The sequence below is a fragment of the Acanthaster planci genome, linkage group LG07, assembly GCF_054643075.1.
Source record: "Acanthaster planci isolate LZ-2023a linkage group LG07, COTS_SCS, whole genome shotgun sequence".
NCBI lineage: Eukaryota > Metazoa > Echinodermata > Asteroidea > Valvatida > Acanthasteridae > Acanthaster > Acanthaster planci.
The window spans coordinates 15,918,377-15,937,912 of record NC_141783.1 but is presented as its reverse complement, the minus strand read 5'-3'; the positions used below and the strand labels follow the sequence as shown (position 1 = coordinate 15,937,912).

General features: G+C 42.4%; 1 protein-coding gene across 1 annotated transcript; it reads left to right on the top strand.

Annotated features, from left to right (window-relative positions):
- The first annotated feature begins 4,198 nt into the window (after positions 1 to 4,198).
- LOC110980355 (GTP-binding protein Rhes-like) lies at positions 4,199 to 19,293 on the top strand. The gene is made up of 2 exons (XM_022236963.2): positions 4,199 to 5,517; positions 16,220 to 19,293. Exons 1-2 carry the CDS (start codon positions 5,226 to 5,228, stop codon positions 16,783 to 16,785), a joined length of 858 nt encoding a protein of 285 aa, XP_022092655.1. The 5' UTR covers positions 4,199 to 5,225; the 3' UTR covers positions 16,786 to 19,293.
- Positions 19,294 to 19,536: the final 243 nt, after the last annotated feature.

Genomic DNA, 19,536 nt, shown 5'->3' with positions numbered 1-19,536 from the left:
TTCAGTTTATTTCCTGTTCCTGTTTTAAAGGTTACTCAGTTTTCTGCCGAAACTGGTAACTTGGTCGTTTGTTTTTAATAATATATTGCATATTGCAATAACCTATTACTCCCAGGTTTAGAACGTTGGTATTTTGCTGTGAAAGCCTCGTCTATTAGCAGTGGTTGGCGGTCGTATCGGGTCGAGAAATCCTCTTTGTATCAGCAGTCGTCCACATCCATGTGACGAGTCTTAAGCTCGTTCCAAAAAAAGCAGCGAAATGAGCGTGAGTTTAAGAGGTGCGCATGAGCTGGACCTCGACCCGAAATGCACTTTACGCATACTGTCAGCAAAGCCTACCCGCCTTATCAAATGAAGCTTCCTACTCTACTTTCAGCCTTAATCTGAATTTCAGGTTTGGAGTATTAGTCCGAAAAAGAGGGAGATAATGCCATTCAATTTTCTATCGCCAGGCAGTCAATGACTCCAACCTCTAGACTATTAACTTCGGTGAGATAATCCAATTGGATGAGATTACCGTCCAGCTTCATTTCAAATCCTTCTCATCCAAAGTGACGGCTGCTCAAAAGAATGCTCCGTTTTCTGTCCATCTGAGGGCTGTTTTCTGGACAACACGCACCTTATGACTGTGAAACTCACTGTCATGTGGACTTTTTTTTTCGAGAAAATGTACAGATTGTTGTAGTGAGAAGAACTGAAAAATAAAATGGATATTCAGAGCCAATGTGTCAGTGATCGTCGACAGGTATCACACGGTTAGCCTAGGAACAGAGTGAAGAAATAACCTCCCTGAGGGCAATCCAGTTACAAGCTTCATATATTTGTGCCAGGCTGGTACTGGACCTGATACATGACAATAAAACTCATCTGCTGGCGATGAGTTTTTCTTTATTTCTCAAATACCTTGCCAATGTCATCCCCTTAAAAACTCACATTTTGATTGGCTAATTTTAAACAGCTTATCAATCAATGCCTGTTGAAACTACCTCACCTTAAACCAGGATGTCTGACAAATTATATTAAAATTAGAACATTCAGGACTGTTAGGATGAGGCATAGTAATTTAATATACACAGATATTGCTTTTGGCAGCAAAAATGAAAATCTGATAACAAATATTGATCAATAAAGATAAATTGTCTTTGGCTGTGGTTCACTGTACTCATGATTTTATTTCGTGAAAAATATGTTTGATTATGTCCAATAAATATTTGTGTTGTTTGGTGTTGTTTGAAATGTCTGTTTTTCATAAACGGTGACCAAAGTCGACAATGCTACCAGCACTTATTCTTAATCTTCCCCTATCGCCCCCAAACCACCCTTCTATGTCACAAGCAAGATCATTTGTCCTTGATAATCCAATTTACTTTCTCCTGGTGCTGCCGCAATTTTTACTTGTTCCTTATGCTGTTCTTGACGGTCTGCCTTCGCCGGGTTCCGTTCCGCGGGCACGCCGAAATGCTATATCCGCTGTACATACAAGTGGTGGGATTTTTAATCATCATTCTACCCAAAACTTCGTTTGGAAATTATGTTCACATGATTGACCAATCCCTGACCTGTTCTAAACGGACATTTGCTAATATCCAAGTTCCCGTTTATTTTTTGAAATTTCGTTGCCGTCCGTGTCTCTTAATCGTCGTTGTTGCCTTAGCCTTTGAAAATAAATATGACATCGTTGTCATTGTTGCTTTAATCCAGCTCTCCCAATGCGATTATTTACAGAAGTGATTTTCACAATTACCACACAAAAAGGTTTTGGACATTATGCATCCTAAAAGGGTAAGTTAGTGGATAAATTTACAAACATTGAACACGTCACAATGACTGGCTTTGTGTTTGACCCACGAGGTGCACATTTCGACCACATTGGCATGTTGTACTTCGGTCAGTGATTTCATTGGCTCAGAAAAAGTCACGTGTCAGGTTTGTCATTGAGGCTATGAGGACCACAACAAAGTTTGTATATGCGCTGCATGTCTCTATAGACAGAAATACTGCTTTGCACATCGATTACGTCACCCAGCTTATCCTCATCGCACAGCAATTACACTTGGTATCATTAACATGCATATGCTATCTTCGTAAATCGCGGCAGGAGGGAGTTGACTGACGATCTAATGGAAACACGGACACCATAAACGCGTTATAACGTGAAGTGTGTCCTTCTGACAGCTCAGGCTGCCATCATGAAGGAAACCGTTTCAAAGGAAGTCATTTCAAAGACCTGTTCTGAAATCAATACCTTCTTGAGAATTTCTGAGAATCGGACCAGACGTAATTCAAACGCGTTCTGAAAATGAGGTTTTCTATGAAAGTAATGTAACGTTATAAACTTGTTATTTTGATGTTAGTGTTTAGTGTATTACATACTGTGAAGCGCCATGGAGCATCTGGATGGAATTGGCGTTCATGTATTATTATTTATTTTATTATCATTAAAGAGACAATTAACACAATTCAAAATACGAAACCCACAAACAGTGTGCATTTTCTCGGTAACTGCAGTTTCCGCAGAGGTTAAACTTTATCAGGTTGGTTATTTAGCCCACGTCTCAAAATTTGGAACAATTTTGTCCCTTCAAACAAAATCATGTACAAGTGACAAATGGTTTATTTTAAGTGTTATGGCACCGAGAGATTGTACTCATCCTTATTTGGCGCTTTTGACATCATCACAACTTGAAGCCACCAACAGCTAATAAATTAGCAAATGAGTGACATCATGTATTTCTGGGAACCGTCAATGGTACTGCTGACCGTGAAAATATACATTTCATAGATGCGGGAAATTTAAGAGGTGTGGCAGAATTATTACTTGCCCTTAATGAGTGCAGGCACGTTCTCTCCGTCTCCCTCCTCTGAGGATACTGTTATCGTATTTCACAGTTTTTCTTTTGTTTCGGCCAATGTCGCTAAGATGGTAAACGAGATGTGTCATAACGTACGCTGTGTATGAGTACTTCGCCAGGTTTGACAAATTCAGGGAACTCTAATTTGTTTCCCACGATACTAGCGGCTCTAGGCAACTGCGTCCTTCCTCTGAATGTTTTGTCTCTGTTACTGCCCCTAATTTCGGGAATCGACTCGTCACTGTCAATTCTAATGTCTTATTTGCAGTCCTCAGTCTTCCAGTGAACTGTGTGTGGATAGAGTATAATTATTAAGGGGCAATCTAGCGGTTCTGTGTATTTGGAATAGCGCAGCTCTGCACGTTTTGCATCGTTGTTTTGCAGTGGATTTAGAGTGTGTAAATGAAAAGCCACAGGCAATGTTCTTCACCGACCAGGATCTAATTTCATGCAGCAGGTTACCTAAATATAGTGCTGGGCGATTTCTTGTGCTGGGAAAGAAAACTGAAAAGCAATTACAAGCAGTTAGATTGCAAAGGACTGTTTGGTTGGCTACCTGTTTTTGGTGTATTTTTTGTGAATAGCGAATACTAATTGCAGCTCTATGCAGCTGGCTCATGATACATTGTAATGGTTCCCGCTTCACAGTCAGTGGCATATCTAGCGGGGGGGGGGGGGGGCTGGGGGAACCAGACCCCGGACGAATTTGTTTTACAAAAATATTTCATAGGGGAGTATAAAAGAAAGAAATCGGTATATTTATCAAATATTAGCACCAAATCTCAAAGAAAATAACACCAGCAAATAAAAGGAAGGCGGTCGGGACTGTAAGGCTGTTGGTTTTTTTCTCCACAGCATCATGTTGATTGAGCCCGAAGCCGCGTTCGCTTTCCAAATTTACCCCCCACACACACACCAAAAACTGGATAATCGCTGCTCACACTTACATTATTCGACATGATTCGCAGTGTAACAAAAGACCCAGAACATGTCCTCTCGGATGCTCTAGCCACTCCGTCAGTCATCGTCCTCATTTGTGTGTTAGTTATGCGGTGTATTCTTAATGCTAAAACCTTGCAGACCCATAATTCACGTCCGCAAACAGAACCAGCCTGGGACACATTGCCGTAATAATGTGTGCTGATAATCATCTGGAATTGTGTAGGGACCTTCACAGCATCATGCCAGTCACGTTTCTCACCCTGGGTTCTTAAACGTCACGGCTGAAACGATTTTTGGAAAGAGCGTAAGATAAAGTGGCCGAGATCTGCCCTTTTTCCCGTTCTGTGTTGCTGGGACGAGAACCTTCGAAACACTCAGGATCATTGTCGGTATCTCGGCAAATTCTGAGGGAAGGGGCTCTGGAGCTTACAGCCTGCTCAGTGTAAAGGAAAGCATTTAATTTATCAGCGGTGCAGCAGAGAAGGTAATTGAAAATCGACGGTCTGTACGTGACTGACAAAAAAGGGGTCATGTGTGTGTCTGTTAGATCTGTGTAGCAGGCACTAGACCTGCCGCCGAGTTCATCCACGCAGGATGCTATCGGAGGGAACGGCGCCCTCCTTGTTTGCAGTGACCAGAGTGTGGTGTCCAGCGTGGACCAATGGGATTGGAGAAGTGCAGGCTGCGTTTTTATTCGCTGGCACGCGGGATGCAGTTACCGCCAGGAGATGTTCTAATGCAGTCGCACTGATGGTGAGTCACTGATAGTGGAAAATAATTTTCCTTTGAAAACTGTCGCTCGGCGCGGCATACATCATTACCTTAGCAATTTCTGTGCCGACGGCGCATCGTTTCGCTTTCTGCAGTTAATTGGCTGCTACTGAGGTGCGATAGTGCATGTGTGAATAGCCTACTACTCTCGATAGTTCTGCAGTAGTTTTTGTCTGAGGAAACCACCGCCACTGACCAAATTGCCAAATAATACGGTTTCTGTTTATCGTTTTCAGCGTACAAAAGTAAAGACAGCTCTTTTACAGTGTACCGATTGAAGAGTCTCATCTTTGATTACAATTTCGGACATTTTCTCCACCTTATGCATGGTGACCTGTCGTCTGTTGTTATCATCTGACACTTCAGCCGGCTGGTCTTTGAAAAGCATCCCCTTGTTCGCATCACATTCTCATCACTAGGAGCCTGTTGTTCCTCCGGCAGAACGCAGCGTGGCGTTCATCTACGCCGCGGACGCGTCTTGATTTCAGGCCATTTTGGATTAATCCCAAGCCGGATCGTTGTCAGGTCCGTGTGCTCCGCACACTTGATATCCAGCGAACTCGGTTATAGGGCCATCGGTAGAGCCAGAGAAGACTCCTGGAGTCCTTGGGTCGGTTTTTGCTCGACCAAGACTGTTCTCCCCTCTCCGAGGGAAGACAAATGCCAGCCCACGCCATGGCCATGGCATCGAAGGCTTCCACACCGGACTCGGAGGTCTCAGCCCCACAGGAAAACTGCTACCGCCTGGTGGTGGTCGGCTCACCCAAAGTGGGCAAGACAGCCATCGTTAGCCGATTCCTGAACGGCAAATTTGACGACCAGTACACGCCGACCATCGAGGACTTCCATAGAAAAATCTACAAAATTAAAGGGCACGTGTATCAACTAGACATTCTGGACACGTCTGGGAACAATCCATTTCCAGCTATCAAGAAGTTGTCCATATTAACAGGTGTGTGCTCTACATTTTACTTGTTTCTAGTTGTGTTTTTTTCCGTATGTACATGTAATACTAGTTCAGTGCACTTCCAATTAAGCGCACTGAATGGCAATAGCGACATACAGTGTCAGAAATTAACGTTAGTTATTTTGTTACTTGGTGTCTTTGTACTTGAGTTTTCTTTGTATCTTTGTTGTATTTTTACATAAGATTCGCGACGTTTTTAGAAGTAGAATTGTCTGGAGGACGCTGAAATACACTGTTTGACCTTGTATTCAACATGAACAGCGTTGCGGATTACTTTGGTAGAGGAGACAAAATGTTTGCGATTTTTCCCTCGAAAAGCTAAGTATGCTCTCACAGTCGGTTAGGATGCCGGTATCCATTCAAAATGTTCGTCGGATGGGCTATGCACGAATTATTTACTTGTGAGGTTCGATTCCACAAAAAAAGCAAACACGAGATGGCGGGCACGTATCACTAGTGTCAGTTAAGTAATGGGACTGTGTCTTCTCGTATTTCCATGGCAACGTCAAACTGTCAGTGACTAAGAATCCTCCCGGCTGCTAGGTCTGTAAGCCTTATCCACTACGGTCTGTTTACAGTATAGTCATGCAAAATGAGATGTTTATTGGGTTGATTGAGAGAAGAGGAAACTTTTAACTCCAAAAAATGCTTTATGTGCAGAAGATTTTTTCAGGGAACCCCGTTTTTGCCGGCTTAGGCCTATTTAGAACACCGCAGTTATGACAGTGTTTTCGGTCGTGAACTGCGCAGTGAAAATGTATGACCATCGTTGAAATCTGTAATTTCTTCTCATCCCAACTCTGTGAATACTTCCAGTATTAAATTTGCGCGATCAAAACTCATCGAAACTGTATTAAGTTTTGCCCTTGAAGTTTTCAAGACCTGAAATGATGGCACAATGCATACTCTTACTATGCCTTTCTTATTTTGCCTTAGAGGACAGAATACAAAGGGAACCAAATCATATGTTTCACTGTCCTCGGAGGTTAGTCTATTGTCCTGGATGTATTGTCCTCGCTTATGTGGGCGAGTGCTATATTGCAGTGCCCTCTCCTCAGTGGTATAGCAAAACACGACTTCGTGGTGAAGCATGGTGTTTCCTGGTGTGGATATGGTGATAGGATGATGTTTTGTAATATTGCCGGCATTAAAGTACCTTCTCATTGGTCAAACAATATGATTGATGGCACACTTTTCATCTTGACTAACTTAAACATCGGCGAGGACCCACCCTGGATCTTCCAACCACTGGGGATTAAAACAAAATGCACGCAGGGGAAAGAGTGCTCTTACCGACAGGAATCGGCGTTGATTAGCGGGGACGGGAACAACCATCGAGCGTGTATTTCATTAGCCGGCGCTCGTCCATTGATCTGTGAAGCCACGGGCGAGGCCAGTGGGGGACAAAATTCGACATCGCTGAAAGACATCAAACGACTCTCGGTGGCTGTGCACAGCGTGCCCTGTGTTGTATGCAGACTTGTTTGAGCGCCACAAAAAACATTTTCCAACTGACATCTATACTGCTTTACGACCATCTCTCCTGTTATTAATTCTAATAAGTCAGACAGAGTTTCTTTTTTTCACCATAGACGTTTAGAGGATCATCAAACTGTGCTCACTTTTGACTTTAGTAATCAACACGTTTTACGATAAAGTATCACTTTGGATACACTGGTCTGAACCTAAACCTTTGCCAGTCTAGGTTTCTCGCCGTTTTATGCCTCTCTGTCTTTTATGTATCGAATTCAAGTCTTTGCTATTCTAGCGTATTTAGGCTACAATTCTTCTATAACTCGGCGAACGTGACATTGGGTTGCAAATTAAAGGTCAGTGGACGAGCCTGCCCGCCCAAATGGCGGCCGGCCTTCTGTTTGCAGACGACGTCAGTATGGCCAATTAAATTAAGATTCGAAATTACCAGCAGAAAAATGCCGCTCAGATAATTCTATTCTGTGCCTAACTTCCATCCTATAGCCCCTGGTGCTTGGATCACTAATAACAGTTGGACCGCCAACCTCATTTGAACGGGGGCTCGAGCGTTGCTGTGTAGGCCTATAGAAGTCGTGAGCCTGAACTATTGCCCCCGGTGGCTACACCGGGGGCCACAACAACTGAGAAATGCGCCTGAAGTGTGTTGCCTCGGAGACGAAGAACCAGATGTATCAGAGTGGCGGCCACACTGCAAAAACTGTGGTGTTAGATCAACACCTTTTAGTGTTATCAAATGACCACACCGTACGGTGTTACTTTAACACCACTGGTGTTATTTTGCACACCAATAAGTGTTACAATGCACTGGACGACGTTAAAAGTAACACCGAATAACACCACATTTTTTAACACTAGTGAAAAGTGTTGGTGTAGTCCTCTGATAATATCGGAGGTATTAAATTCACACCGCAGTTTTTGCAGTGCACCCTCGATAATTGGCTTTTAATGAACGATATATGTCTCCTAGCCATTAAATGGAACTTCATGGAATCTTTTGAGTCGCGAAATAATGCGTCAACGGAAAGAACTTTTTAAATTTGATATTAACCAGGTCCCTATGGTTAATTAATTCTAATTTGATAAAGAAGGAAATACGGGGAATTACGATACGAATAAAGCACCACCACATAACTGCAAATGGCTTTTTTTTAAATGTAGACGGATATTGAAATATTTTTGTAAATCCACCTCTTTGTAATAATTGAACTATGGGCCCTGAGCTTGTTTTCATTATTACAATCATTCTTGGCATTTTTACACCTTATTTTCAGGTTCTACCAATGCACGCACGAAAACGAATTCTTGCAGATGACTTGTTGGGAAATCACAGCAAGATATCGATCAGTGCAGGTTATTGCATCACACATGGCTGATTTAACGGCGACAATTACAGTACGTTTTTCACATTAAAACATGAAAAGTGCACCGCGTAAATGATGAGTTCCATCTTCTGTATCTTACTCACTTTGGACGAACACCAAAGGCCATCAAATTCGAGAGGACGTGAATAATGGATGAACTAATGTCCACGCACTGGACTGATGCAAGAGTCATGTGAGAAACACATCAATGCCCAAACAAAGCAAAACAAGAAATACGTTTCAGTTGTGTCCATGAAGAATGTGACGTCATTAGGTCAACCAGACATCTGTGTCCATCATGGTCTGACACCTTGACCGGTTCAATTATTAACCCGTTTCTGTCGTCAAGAGTAATTTTCCTAGTAATAATTTAGTTCACTTCTCTCCCATGGGGTACCAGTCTCCCCACACAAAATGTTCCCGCTCAATTTACATCAAAGGACAGCCACGGCGTGTTGTTATTACAAAATTTTGTCATAACAACGTTTGCGCAGTCGTCTTCAAACAAATGCTTATATGTTGTTTTGGAGGCTTTTTGGTGAGAGGGATTGTGGAAAAACTGGAAATCTTTGCGGCTCGAAAGAGGTTTCAACCAAGTCTCCATGTGTTAGCCCAAAAGCCAGAGCCTTCTTCCATTTCGATATCAACGTGACAAGTGTCTTTCAAGTCAATCCTGATCACATTTTTGAATTCAAGCCGAGTGGTCGACTGTCGCGGCAGGCGACAGACCGGATTGGAAAAACAGAACTTCAAACATTGACCGGAATGTACCACGCGCTCTGTTCTATTTTCAGCTCGATTTACTCCGCAACAGACTTCGATCCCGAATCGTCACTGCGCTGTTTCAAGAAAGATACGTGGGGTGAGAATGGATATATCAGCGTCAAGGTGGCGGGGGGGGTATTTACTAAACCGTTCAGCAGTGCAACATTACGAATGTTTCATCATCAACCATTTGTATTGAGCAAATTACAGACTTTAGTGTTTAGCATCCACATCGCCTTCACGTACTTGGCATCTCGTACAGAGTTTAACCTGAAATGTTAATGCCTTGCATTTTCCATTCAAGTCTTGTGACTTTCTAGCAAAAAACAAGAAATCGGAATAGAATCATATCAAAGGACCAACTGCTGACGCTAGTCCGTCAAAAATCTGGAGGCTGAATAAACTAAAGAATTTTTTTCTGCCTAGACGTTGGTCAATCAATTTGTCTGGGTCGAACAATTACATTTTTTTCTGCTCCTGCACCGACTAACGGAATTTAGTATAATTATAGTTGTTGGCGCGCTGTATATGCCACAACAGCGTCAGGTGTGGTGCAGTATTGCACAAATTTTGACAACAGGAAGAAAAATGTGCAACGCTGGTTCAATATCGACGTTGTACGGTCAAGAAATATTGTCGTTTATTTGTGTGTTGTGTCAACGATTAATTTCATATTAACTTTTTTGCCCTACAACACTGGGATTTATAATTCTTTTTATGTAGTTATGTACTGTACATATATACCATTGGATGGACAGTGTAACAAACAACAGGGGCAGAAATTTTCAAAAACAAAGAGAGAGGGTAATTTTATGAAAACATTTTGAAGTGGCTGGAATCACGTGATCCTGCCCAAATGGTCTCAATCAAAGTTTTGAGTCTTTCCGGTCTTCCAAATGATCCACCGCCATCAATCTTCGCGTCCAAAATGATGCGTCGTTTTACGACTTCGGTTGTAAAACTTCCTCGCCATGGCATACCACTCAGAAGGACTGATGCATGGAGGTGTACACGTCTGCATTTCAGAAACTATTAGGAAGGTTTGCTAACAGCGATTTGGCAGTCAAACGACCTCCGCTTACGAGCCCTCCACATGTTCTCCGATCAGCTTCTACGGCTTGAAAGGCCATCTTGAAATCGTCCGCCCATTTGCTCCCTTCTCGTTTGGAGCCGGGAGAGAGGCTCAATTTTCTCAGGGCCTGGTCGGTTGGGACATACAAAGTACCTCTCCACTGGCAAAACGAAGACGACACACATTGGATAAAGGAACTGGAGGGAGCGGAAAAGTATGCCTCCGGTGCTTCTCTTTAGAACATGGCTAGCTGCCTGTTACCAAGCCAACAGAGTATTCATAACAAGCACTGAGGTATCTTAGTTTCTGCAGTCCGAGATTACTCATAGATACGAGAGTGGACGCAGTACCTGCAATGGTGATTGTGGTGCAGAAACGCTGTCATTATGCAGGGTCATTTTGTCTTGAAGTATACGAAAGCACTTGTGCGTGTAATTTACCGTACAATGAAAAATTTCCTCATCTGATACCGTATGCCGACATACCGATCTCTGGCTGGTGGAAATACAGCATAACTATTGCTGGACTGAGTCACGATGTTTGCATAATAACAGCTTCCGGCTCATAAATTGTCATAATGGGGTCCATGTGTTTTGAACCAAACCCGTCGATCCAGTATGGTATTAATTTCGATTTAGCATACGCACAGATACTCTTCCGACATTTTCGTATTGGGCCCCGGGAGTAAGCAGTTACTCAAAGCAAATCACAGTTCAACCAAAAACAAAGAGAAAGCTAAAAGATCGTCCTGGTAAAACATTGACCAACTAATTATCTATTGCTTCCTCTTGTGCACTCAAAGTATCCGTTAAATCCCAAATCGTCGTGTGACGTCATGCAGGCTGCGTCCTCAAATGCAAACGGACCAAGAGCGCCGAAAATAGTGGTCCGTGAAAACGTATAAAATTCGCCACAGGTAATATATAGCTATTGCATCGCAAAGCATGATGCCAAAATTTGGATACGGATTGGTCGGAACAAAAACAAATTTGTCTTTCACAGCTCTGTGGTCGTTGTGGCAATTCTCCGTCAGTGACACGGGGACAGCAACACATCTATACAAAACTATATCCATCGCTGTACAAAAACACACTGGTGAAGATATAAGCCAATGGACATGCACATGCTTCTGTAGTCTGGTTCCAGTTATTGACCCACTCTCTGAAAACTATTCTGAGAAAGGTATTGACGTTTTATTACTGCTATGCACATAAAGAACAATGAATCAGCATAGAGAAAATTTAGTTAAGCAATATCTACAAAATATGCATGACCTTTTGCGTACAAGCCAATGTAATGCTAAGGCTTTCTTCCGGGAACTCACTGTTTTGCTCAGGAATATGAAAATACTCAGCAGGAAAACTAAAAAGGCAGTAAAATACCCTTTATAGCAGTGAAACAAAAGATGAATGCAAGGTTCATTTTGAAAGTTTGTATTAAAACAAATCGATCGCAGCTTCCCCTTTACGAATTAATTTTTCTAACAGCAATTTGTTCCTCACCAACTCACCACATGCGAGTAACTTGGTGAGATATCTGTAGCTCTGTAAGAATTGTAAGTAATTGTAAGGAATTGTAAGAATTGTAAGTAAATGCAACTCCAGATTCTAGTTCAGTCTCACCCACGAGGGTCAGAGTGTACAGCATATGATATCATTTGAGGCTATAGATCCAGGAGAGCATAATTTCACTTATGTGGCGCCCATAGTGGAGGTCTATTTGCTATCGCAGGCTGCAAGAGCATGGAGCGTGTTCGGGTGAATATGCCACAATATCAAGCCATACAATCAACGGTGAGAAATCGATAAGCCCATATTAAGCTCGCGCTAGACCGCGGACGCAGGCACGTAACACATAAGGCATTCTCACTGGAACCTGCAGAAAGCCAGCCCGATGGGTCACCGAGTTTGCATCGATCCATTGTTAGTTTAGCATGTAGGCTACATGATACACTCGTAGAATTTTTCATTCATCGGTGGGCAGGTTTCGATTACAGCATACGGTTGAAACTACATTGTACGTCTTAAGAATAGCTGTAACTTGTGTTGCTTATATCTTTGTCATTATTTTACACTAAGCCAATTGTTTCCTTTGAGCCCATACGCCTTCTGCAGAATTGAAGGCCTTGACTACACTCTGTGAATGTTCTAAACAGGTTTCTTGGTAATCTTCTTGCATTTATTTCGTTTTAGATTATCTCTACACATGCTTTCCATATGAAGTTATAGCCTAAAAAGATTACTACTTTCACGATGACGAAATCTACCATTTAATCAAAAAGTTGTTTGCTATAATCTAATTTTGTGTTCTAGATTACAATATCTTGTCCTTTCCATAAACTTTCCCTAAATTTCCCACTTTTTCCCAATGAAACAAATAACCACTTTCTACCAGAATTTAAAGTATCAAAAAGCGCCACGCAAAACAGAGGAATTGTTGTCAGTTTCTGGTGAATACTTGAAAGCCTGGATATCTTCATGAATAATCATGCATGGCCGGAGGCTGTGCGTACTCGTTCATTTGGCGGGCAAGGTTATTACTGTAGCTTTCTGGAAGGTTTATTCGAGTTCAATCAGCGATGGGATGGGCCCTGCCAGGGACACCAAAAAGCCTTGGTTTTTAATTCCGGAAGAATGTTGAGGATGTTTCTTTCTGTGTCGCGCCTACTCCGAGCGTCTCTCCTTCGTGCGTTGGCGCCAATCAAATCCTGGATGGCTCAGGGCTTGTATGAATAGGTAATCAACCGCGGTCGGCTGGGCAGAGGAACAAAAGTTGAAAATGCACAGTTAATGGGGCCCTTGGGAATAATAACATGATTATCACGAACGTGACTCGTATAAAGGAATATCTTTTGTAGCAACATAATTCGTTGCAATGAGTCGGGGGGAACTCGAGGGAAAAAACGACCAACGTCTGTGAGCCAGTCGACCTTTTATTGAGTCTGAGGCTGTAATTGGCGATCCACTATACTTGCAGGAGAGTAAGAATTAATTTCTTGAGTTTAAGAAACGGATGTTAAATGTTTTGCAAGACTTGCTCTTTTGGGGTGGGCGAGGGAGGGAATTTACCACAACGGCATGTACTGCGAAATGGTTAATTCAATTTCCCCAGTGGGCCCGTGCGGGAGTTGCCTCAACGTCGTTGCATTATTCCATTGAAATTCTTTCATTTTGCTACCCACACTGCTGGCCTTTATAAATTCAGTAAGGCACCTGAACCGCCTGTCTGTGCTACGTTTACTGATTAAAATTGGGTTCCAATCCTAGGTGTAACTTTTAGCCACAACCTGTAAAAACTGCTGATACCTACGGTCTTTTCCGCCAGTATTTTTAATGTAATATTATTTCTGTCTTGTTTGGGAACCGAGTTCTTGCTTACCAGTGGTTAAAAACTTTTTGGTCTAATTAAAAGTACATTCTAATTCCATAACAGGGCTAACAGAAACTGTCCTGCAATTTATGTCCGAGATTTCCTGTTGCCAAAGCGAGAAAAATTTGTCTATACATCGATGGTAACGTCCGAAGTACAATTCAATTACACCCGAGGCTAGAAGACATCTCGACTCACTCTAGTCCTGATTAAGACGCATCGATGATTGCGTTCTTCCGATTAGATGCGGAAGCAACCTTGAAAAAACTGAGCCCGGACTTTTAAAGGAAGATTGCATTGTTGAGAATCCCTTGACAAATCACCGGAAATTACAGCAGTTTTAATGTATTACCCGCAAATCGAATGGAGCTGACTGCGTACCGAGGCATGCGCAACTTCCCTCGTTGGTAGCGACTGCAGATTCGATCGTCAATTTCACGAACTAGAAATTATTGCTCTCATTTTCGAAATGTCTGCGTTGTTGCCTCCGTGCATTTCAGTTGATTGATCGTGTTGTGTGTGACAAGCTTCAATTTAATCTGATTGGTTGCATCCGTTCATCACATGGCATAGCCTTCCAAATTGAGAGAAGATTTATGGGTCAAAGAATAATAGTCAGCTACTGGTGAAAAAATAACTCGTGCCCCAACGACGGCTAAGGCCTGAACTCTCAATGATCACTCAATGAGTCATAGTGATCTGCTTTGATCTCACACGACGATGCATGGACGGAATATCAGAGCTTGTCGCTTTAGCCACCCATAGCCTGTACATATTTATGGGATTAATTTCAAAATATTACCTCTATTTTCCCAAAGCCCCAACCCCTCAGAGCAGAGTGCCCTTGGACTCTAACAAAATCGTCTTCAGTTTGGGTCGAGGGGTTTCAAATATACCACCCAAACCCTCTCCTTCTAACAGACGCTTGTAACAGAAAGTCATACAAACGGATGTATGACTTTCGCAAATTTGTGTATGAATTTCCTGAAACCATGGACGGAGTTTGCTGTACCTTCCGGGCCACCAAAGCTAACCTTGTCATCAACCAAAGCCTTGCCGTCACCAGGATATTCCCAGCTCACCGCCGAAGAACAGATAAGTGGGTCGTCTCATTTTACGGCATTGTGCATATTCCCCGCAACTGTCAAATATTTTCTTTTCCTTTTGACGGGGTCGTCGCTCTTCCGTAGGCTGTGATGCAGCACTTTGAGGCGTCCGAAGGACTAAAGGAACCTAACACCAAGTATTCTGTGTGTGCTGCCCCCAAGAGGCCATACCACTTAATGCCTCTATTGAGAGTTTCGATCTGCGTTCGTTGAACGATGAAGTGCGTTGTTTGCCGGGAAACCCTCTCACTATTACGGGAAGTCACATTTTGTTTCTTTCTCGGGCTATTGTCATGGGAATCGGTTGATTTTCGGGAAGGAAGCGACGGAAGTTTGATGCTTTAATAAAATGTTGATGAAACGCTTTAAGATCATTTAGATCACGTATGTGTTCTATTGTGCAGAGTGCTGGATTATTTTGTGACTCAGTAATATGGCGGCAACTTATTCCCCAAATTGTATGGAGGACATGCGAATTTACAACTTTTTTCGATGCTACGTTTACCTACGAACATCTGTACCAGCATTCCTAAAATATTACAGACTTCGAACTGATGAACGGTTGATCATATCCTCATTTTGTCTGACGAGATTTTTTTATACCTAATTAACTTATTACCAACATTTTAGTGGATACTGCGAGATACCTTTAAAAAGCTGTATGTCCTATGATTTTTTTCCTCCCCTTTCATTGAAAGTAATCCAAAGAGATGCGAGATGGTTGGTGTAAACACGGTCCCCAATGAAATTCACATCATGAGTCACCCTTTAATTCTGTCAAACTACCATTCAGATGCCTCTCACCAAGTCTGCTTTCAAAGTAATCTTGTTTTCGTCAGGGCATTCATCAAACTATACGCGAACCGATATCCCGCTGTCGATAGGTTGAGCGATATAAAACACGGCCTGGTGCGAGCGTAATGTCCTTTCTCAGGGCCTGGAGGCACAGTAGGCGAAATGACACGGCGGTGGCGTTTTGTTCCGTTGAATATTACAAGCCTCAAACCGGCCTACTTCTTCTTACTGGCCCTGCCTGTCGGGAGGCTTCTATACCGCGTGCATGAGATGAATTTCGGCGGAGTTAGGCTTTTTATCCCATAATTGTTAGAAATCAGTTTTATCTTAGCTAGCTCTGGTCTTCTATGTTAATAGCGATGCTGGTGTTATGCCTATTTGATTATTTCCATTGTATAGGGTTTCATTACGTTTCATTAATTTCCTCTTCGGTTGCACTGGATTTGTGAATCCTGCATTGGCAAAACAATTATGTGCAACTGGAAACAGCGGAACTTGCAAGTCCATATCACAATTTCATGTCAGTCTTCAATTTAATATAGATATGCCATTCTCGACAAACCCAATATGCCTACTAATATCGAATATAATTGTCCTGCACTGTTCGCCGATAATGCAGATAATCTTCCGGAACATTTGCCTGTCTGGTCTCTTTCAGTGAGAGTCAAACTTTCGCTTGTACAGTTATAACTGTCCACTCAACTGTTTCTTTTCTGTTTATCCAGGAGATGTGTTCATCCTAGTTTTCAGCATTGACAACAAGGATTCATTCGGCGAGGTGATTCGCCTGCGCAAACAAATCCTGGAGACGAAATGCGGCAACGGTGCCAAATCCGTTCCGATGGTGATCGCGGGCAACAAGTGCGATCGGGAGACCAGTCGCCAGGTGAACACTGAGGACGCTCGGCGGGCCTTCGAGTCCTCCAAAAAGTGCACCTTCGTGGAGACCTCCGCCAAGAGGTGCTACAACATCGATGTACTGTTCAAGGCGCTGTTCGAGAATGCCAAAATGCCCAGCGAGATGAGTCCGTCCCTCCACCGCAAGATCAGCGCCAGTAGCAGCCCCGCTCTCAAGCCGAGCAGCAACGGCAAGCTGGCCCTCCGCAGGCGCCTAAGCGAGGCCTGCGGAATGGTGTCGCCTCACGCAAGGCGACCGAGCGTGCGGAGTGATCTCCTTCAGCTGAGGTCCAAGGTGCACCGTAACAGTCAGGATGAAGACGACGACGACGACGACGATGACAGGAGCAGTATTCAGAAGAAACTACGGAAAATCGCCTGCTGTATACAGTGACAGCGATGGTCATTGGTGTTGCGAGTTGCATAATAGGGACTGAATCACGAAAGAAGTTATGATGTTTTTTACCTTAAAAAGTTTGCTTTGTAAACCTGACCAGTTTTATTATAACCAGAGTCTTTATTTTTGTTCAACAAAGACGATTTGAAAATAAAAACCTGACACTCGACGAAGACGACTTTGAGGACGTGACAATAGTCCGTCACACATTCTGGCACGACAGTATGGCATATAAGTTTTACTTTTGAGAAGTTTCAACTCAAAAATACCTTTCGAGCAAGAACTTGCATCCCTTGGCTTGTACATTGGGTTGCCCCTGAACTTTGCACAAAGAGTTTGGCAAAAGGGCAAAAGAGCAGCTGTTGGCATCGTCCTGTATAGGCCAACTCGACAACACGTCTTGCCTCTAGAACACCTCTCACATCGCACCAAATCATCGATTTCCCTCGAAAACTGACCCAGACAAGACTGAACAGTGACCCCTTGAATACACAATGCGATGTGCCTGCAGTTCGGGCGGTTAGAAAGGGTTCGATTTCAGCTGCACATCGGCCGGCAGATGCCCGTGTAGGCCGCGCCGGAAAACGGACAAACGACTTCGCCGGATTGATCTTACACGTTTGCACCGACTAGGGAAATATCTGTGCATTGAACGGACAAAAGGATGTAATTAAAACAGCACTTCCACGTGATTCTGTTGAGACTGTGACGCGACGTTAAATTGACAGATATTTAGGTGTTTTGTTTGATTTGCATTAACTGTATAGGCTATTTATGGTGTGTGCTTGGAGAAGGTTCAGTGGGTAGTTTTGCAGGAAACACCTCAACTACTCAACAATGTATTTTCTTACAAAGTCGTGATCGCTCTTGAAAATGGTAATACCTAATAAACTGTTCAGCAACAGTTAGCAAACTGTTCACTGCAGCAGAATGTTGCATCCTGAAAGCGAGTTTACTTTTTTGGCGATCTTGGATAAACTTTCCTTCTGTATTTTGTTTTAAAGTTCAAGTTTCTTGAAACGTATTCGACGAATTTTACAGTTCCACATTATTTTGTTGAAGCACAGCTTTTGCAATTATAATGTCAATGTATTATTTTTTAAACCTCTGTTAACTATTGTACATTGTTATTGATAATGCCTTGTTTGAATCTGTTGTATTTACACGGGATTTAAACTTATGCCATTGTTGCTTTGTGAATTTCTCGGAAATGACAGCCACATTTCCGTTGCTGTTTAGAAACAGTCGTCTCACACCGTGCAGGTACATTATACATTCACGTAATGTTACTGGTCGTGTGATGTGGTTACAGCAAAGCCTCGAAAGATGTCTTCATTCAAATATCTGACCAATGGATTGCGCGCTTTGTGTCATGTGCCGGCAAAACATGTCAAAATATTCAGCTCTGTGCTATTCACCGTAATGATAATTCGTCGTACTTGTGGTGACTAGTGATCACTGAGACAATATGGTATTCTGCTGAATTATTTCTATTTTGTTTTAAGTTTATGGGAAAACATCGGCGTTGTACTTTAGCTTGGAACAAAGGAACACCAATGTCGTTTATTGGTGGTTCGTACTATTATTCAACCATCAATTTGGAGAGGCACACTTTGAATCTCCTACGCAATCGCATCCAGGGTAGATATTATTTTCATTTTTAATTAAATATCAACGGAAAGAAGTTACAATATTTTAGCACTGCTTTTTTTTCATAATATAGTCCTAAATCAGTCATCTTCCAACTCAAATGTGTGCAATTAATGTAACTATGTAAGCGACCCCTAGAAGTACATGTCATATATATTTCATATGAAAAAAAAAGATCAAAGTAATAGCGTTAAAAAAACAAACATGGCTGCCAGTCCATAAATGTTACCATGGAGTGCAATGTGGCGGTGGCCCAAAAAAAATACTGTTTCAGATGTTGGTCATTGGTTTAATAGTATTTGGTGATCACGGCGTTCTTATTTGCTGTGACCTTTGGTTCCATTCACGGTTATGACATCAGAAACATCCTTTTTATGAACACTTAAACGCGCCCTGAGTGTCACGATGTCTTTCCCATAATCATATTAGTTAAAATTGCACTTACTGAATGCTAAACAGATGGTAGAGGCGTTATTGAACTCATATTTGTTAATGATATTTTATTAAACCATCATTATCACGAAAGACAAAGACAGGATGTTTCAAGCGGGGATAAAAACTTTTTTAAGGTAATGGTGCTTTTTGTAAGAACGTACGGTAACTTACCGTTGCAAATCGACAGTTTAATATTGCGTAGGGGACAAAAGAACCAAATCGATGCACATCTGATTAGCAGTTAATTCCCGACGAAATAACCACTGTGACTATGACATGCGTTCCTGTGATGTTATTTTGTCCCTGTTCGTTTCTGTTTTCAGCACGAAGGGTAAAGGTGGTTTCAATGTAAAACGTCATTTGAGTATTTTTGCCAACATGCATAAAAGTTGTAATAAAATTGTTGTACGAGAAACGAAAGATGTGCTGACTTCGTATCCTTTCAATTTGAACTTTCACCCTTAAAAGGACGCGGCTTAACTCGCCCCTTAATATTTTACCACATTGCATTGAATTTTTCCAACCTCCTAGAGTTTTCAGAAAATTGGACGGTGTTGCGCACCCTGCACCTTCCCCAAGATAGATCAGCCAAAATGTCACACAATTTCCACTGACGTGCTCAATGCACAAGGGACAATTCGCGTGAGGTCATGAACTTCAAAA

What these genes read in the sequence shown, in the direction of transcription:
- LOC110980355 (XM_022236963.2), top strand. Translation starts at nt 5,226, where the DNA reads ATGCCAGCCCACGCCATGGCCATGGCATCGAAGGCTTCCACACCGGAC. An exon ending in GAAGTTGTCCATATTAACAG is followed by an intron (nt 5,518 to 16,219) that starts GTGTGTGCTCTA and finishes CTGTTTATCCAG; the next exon opens with GAGATGTGTTCATCCTAGTT.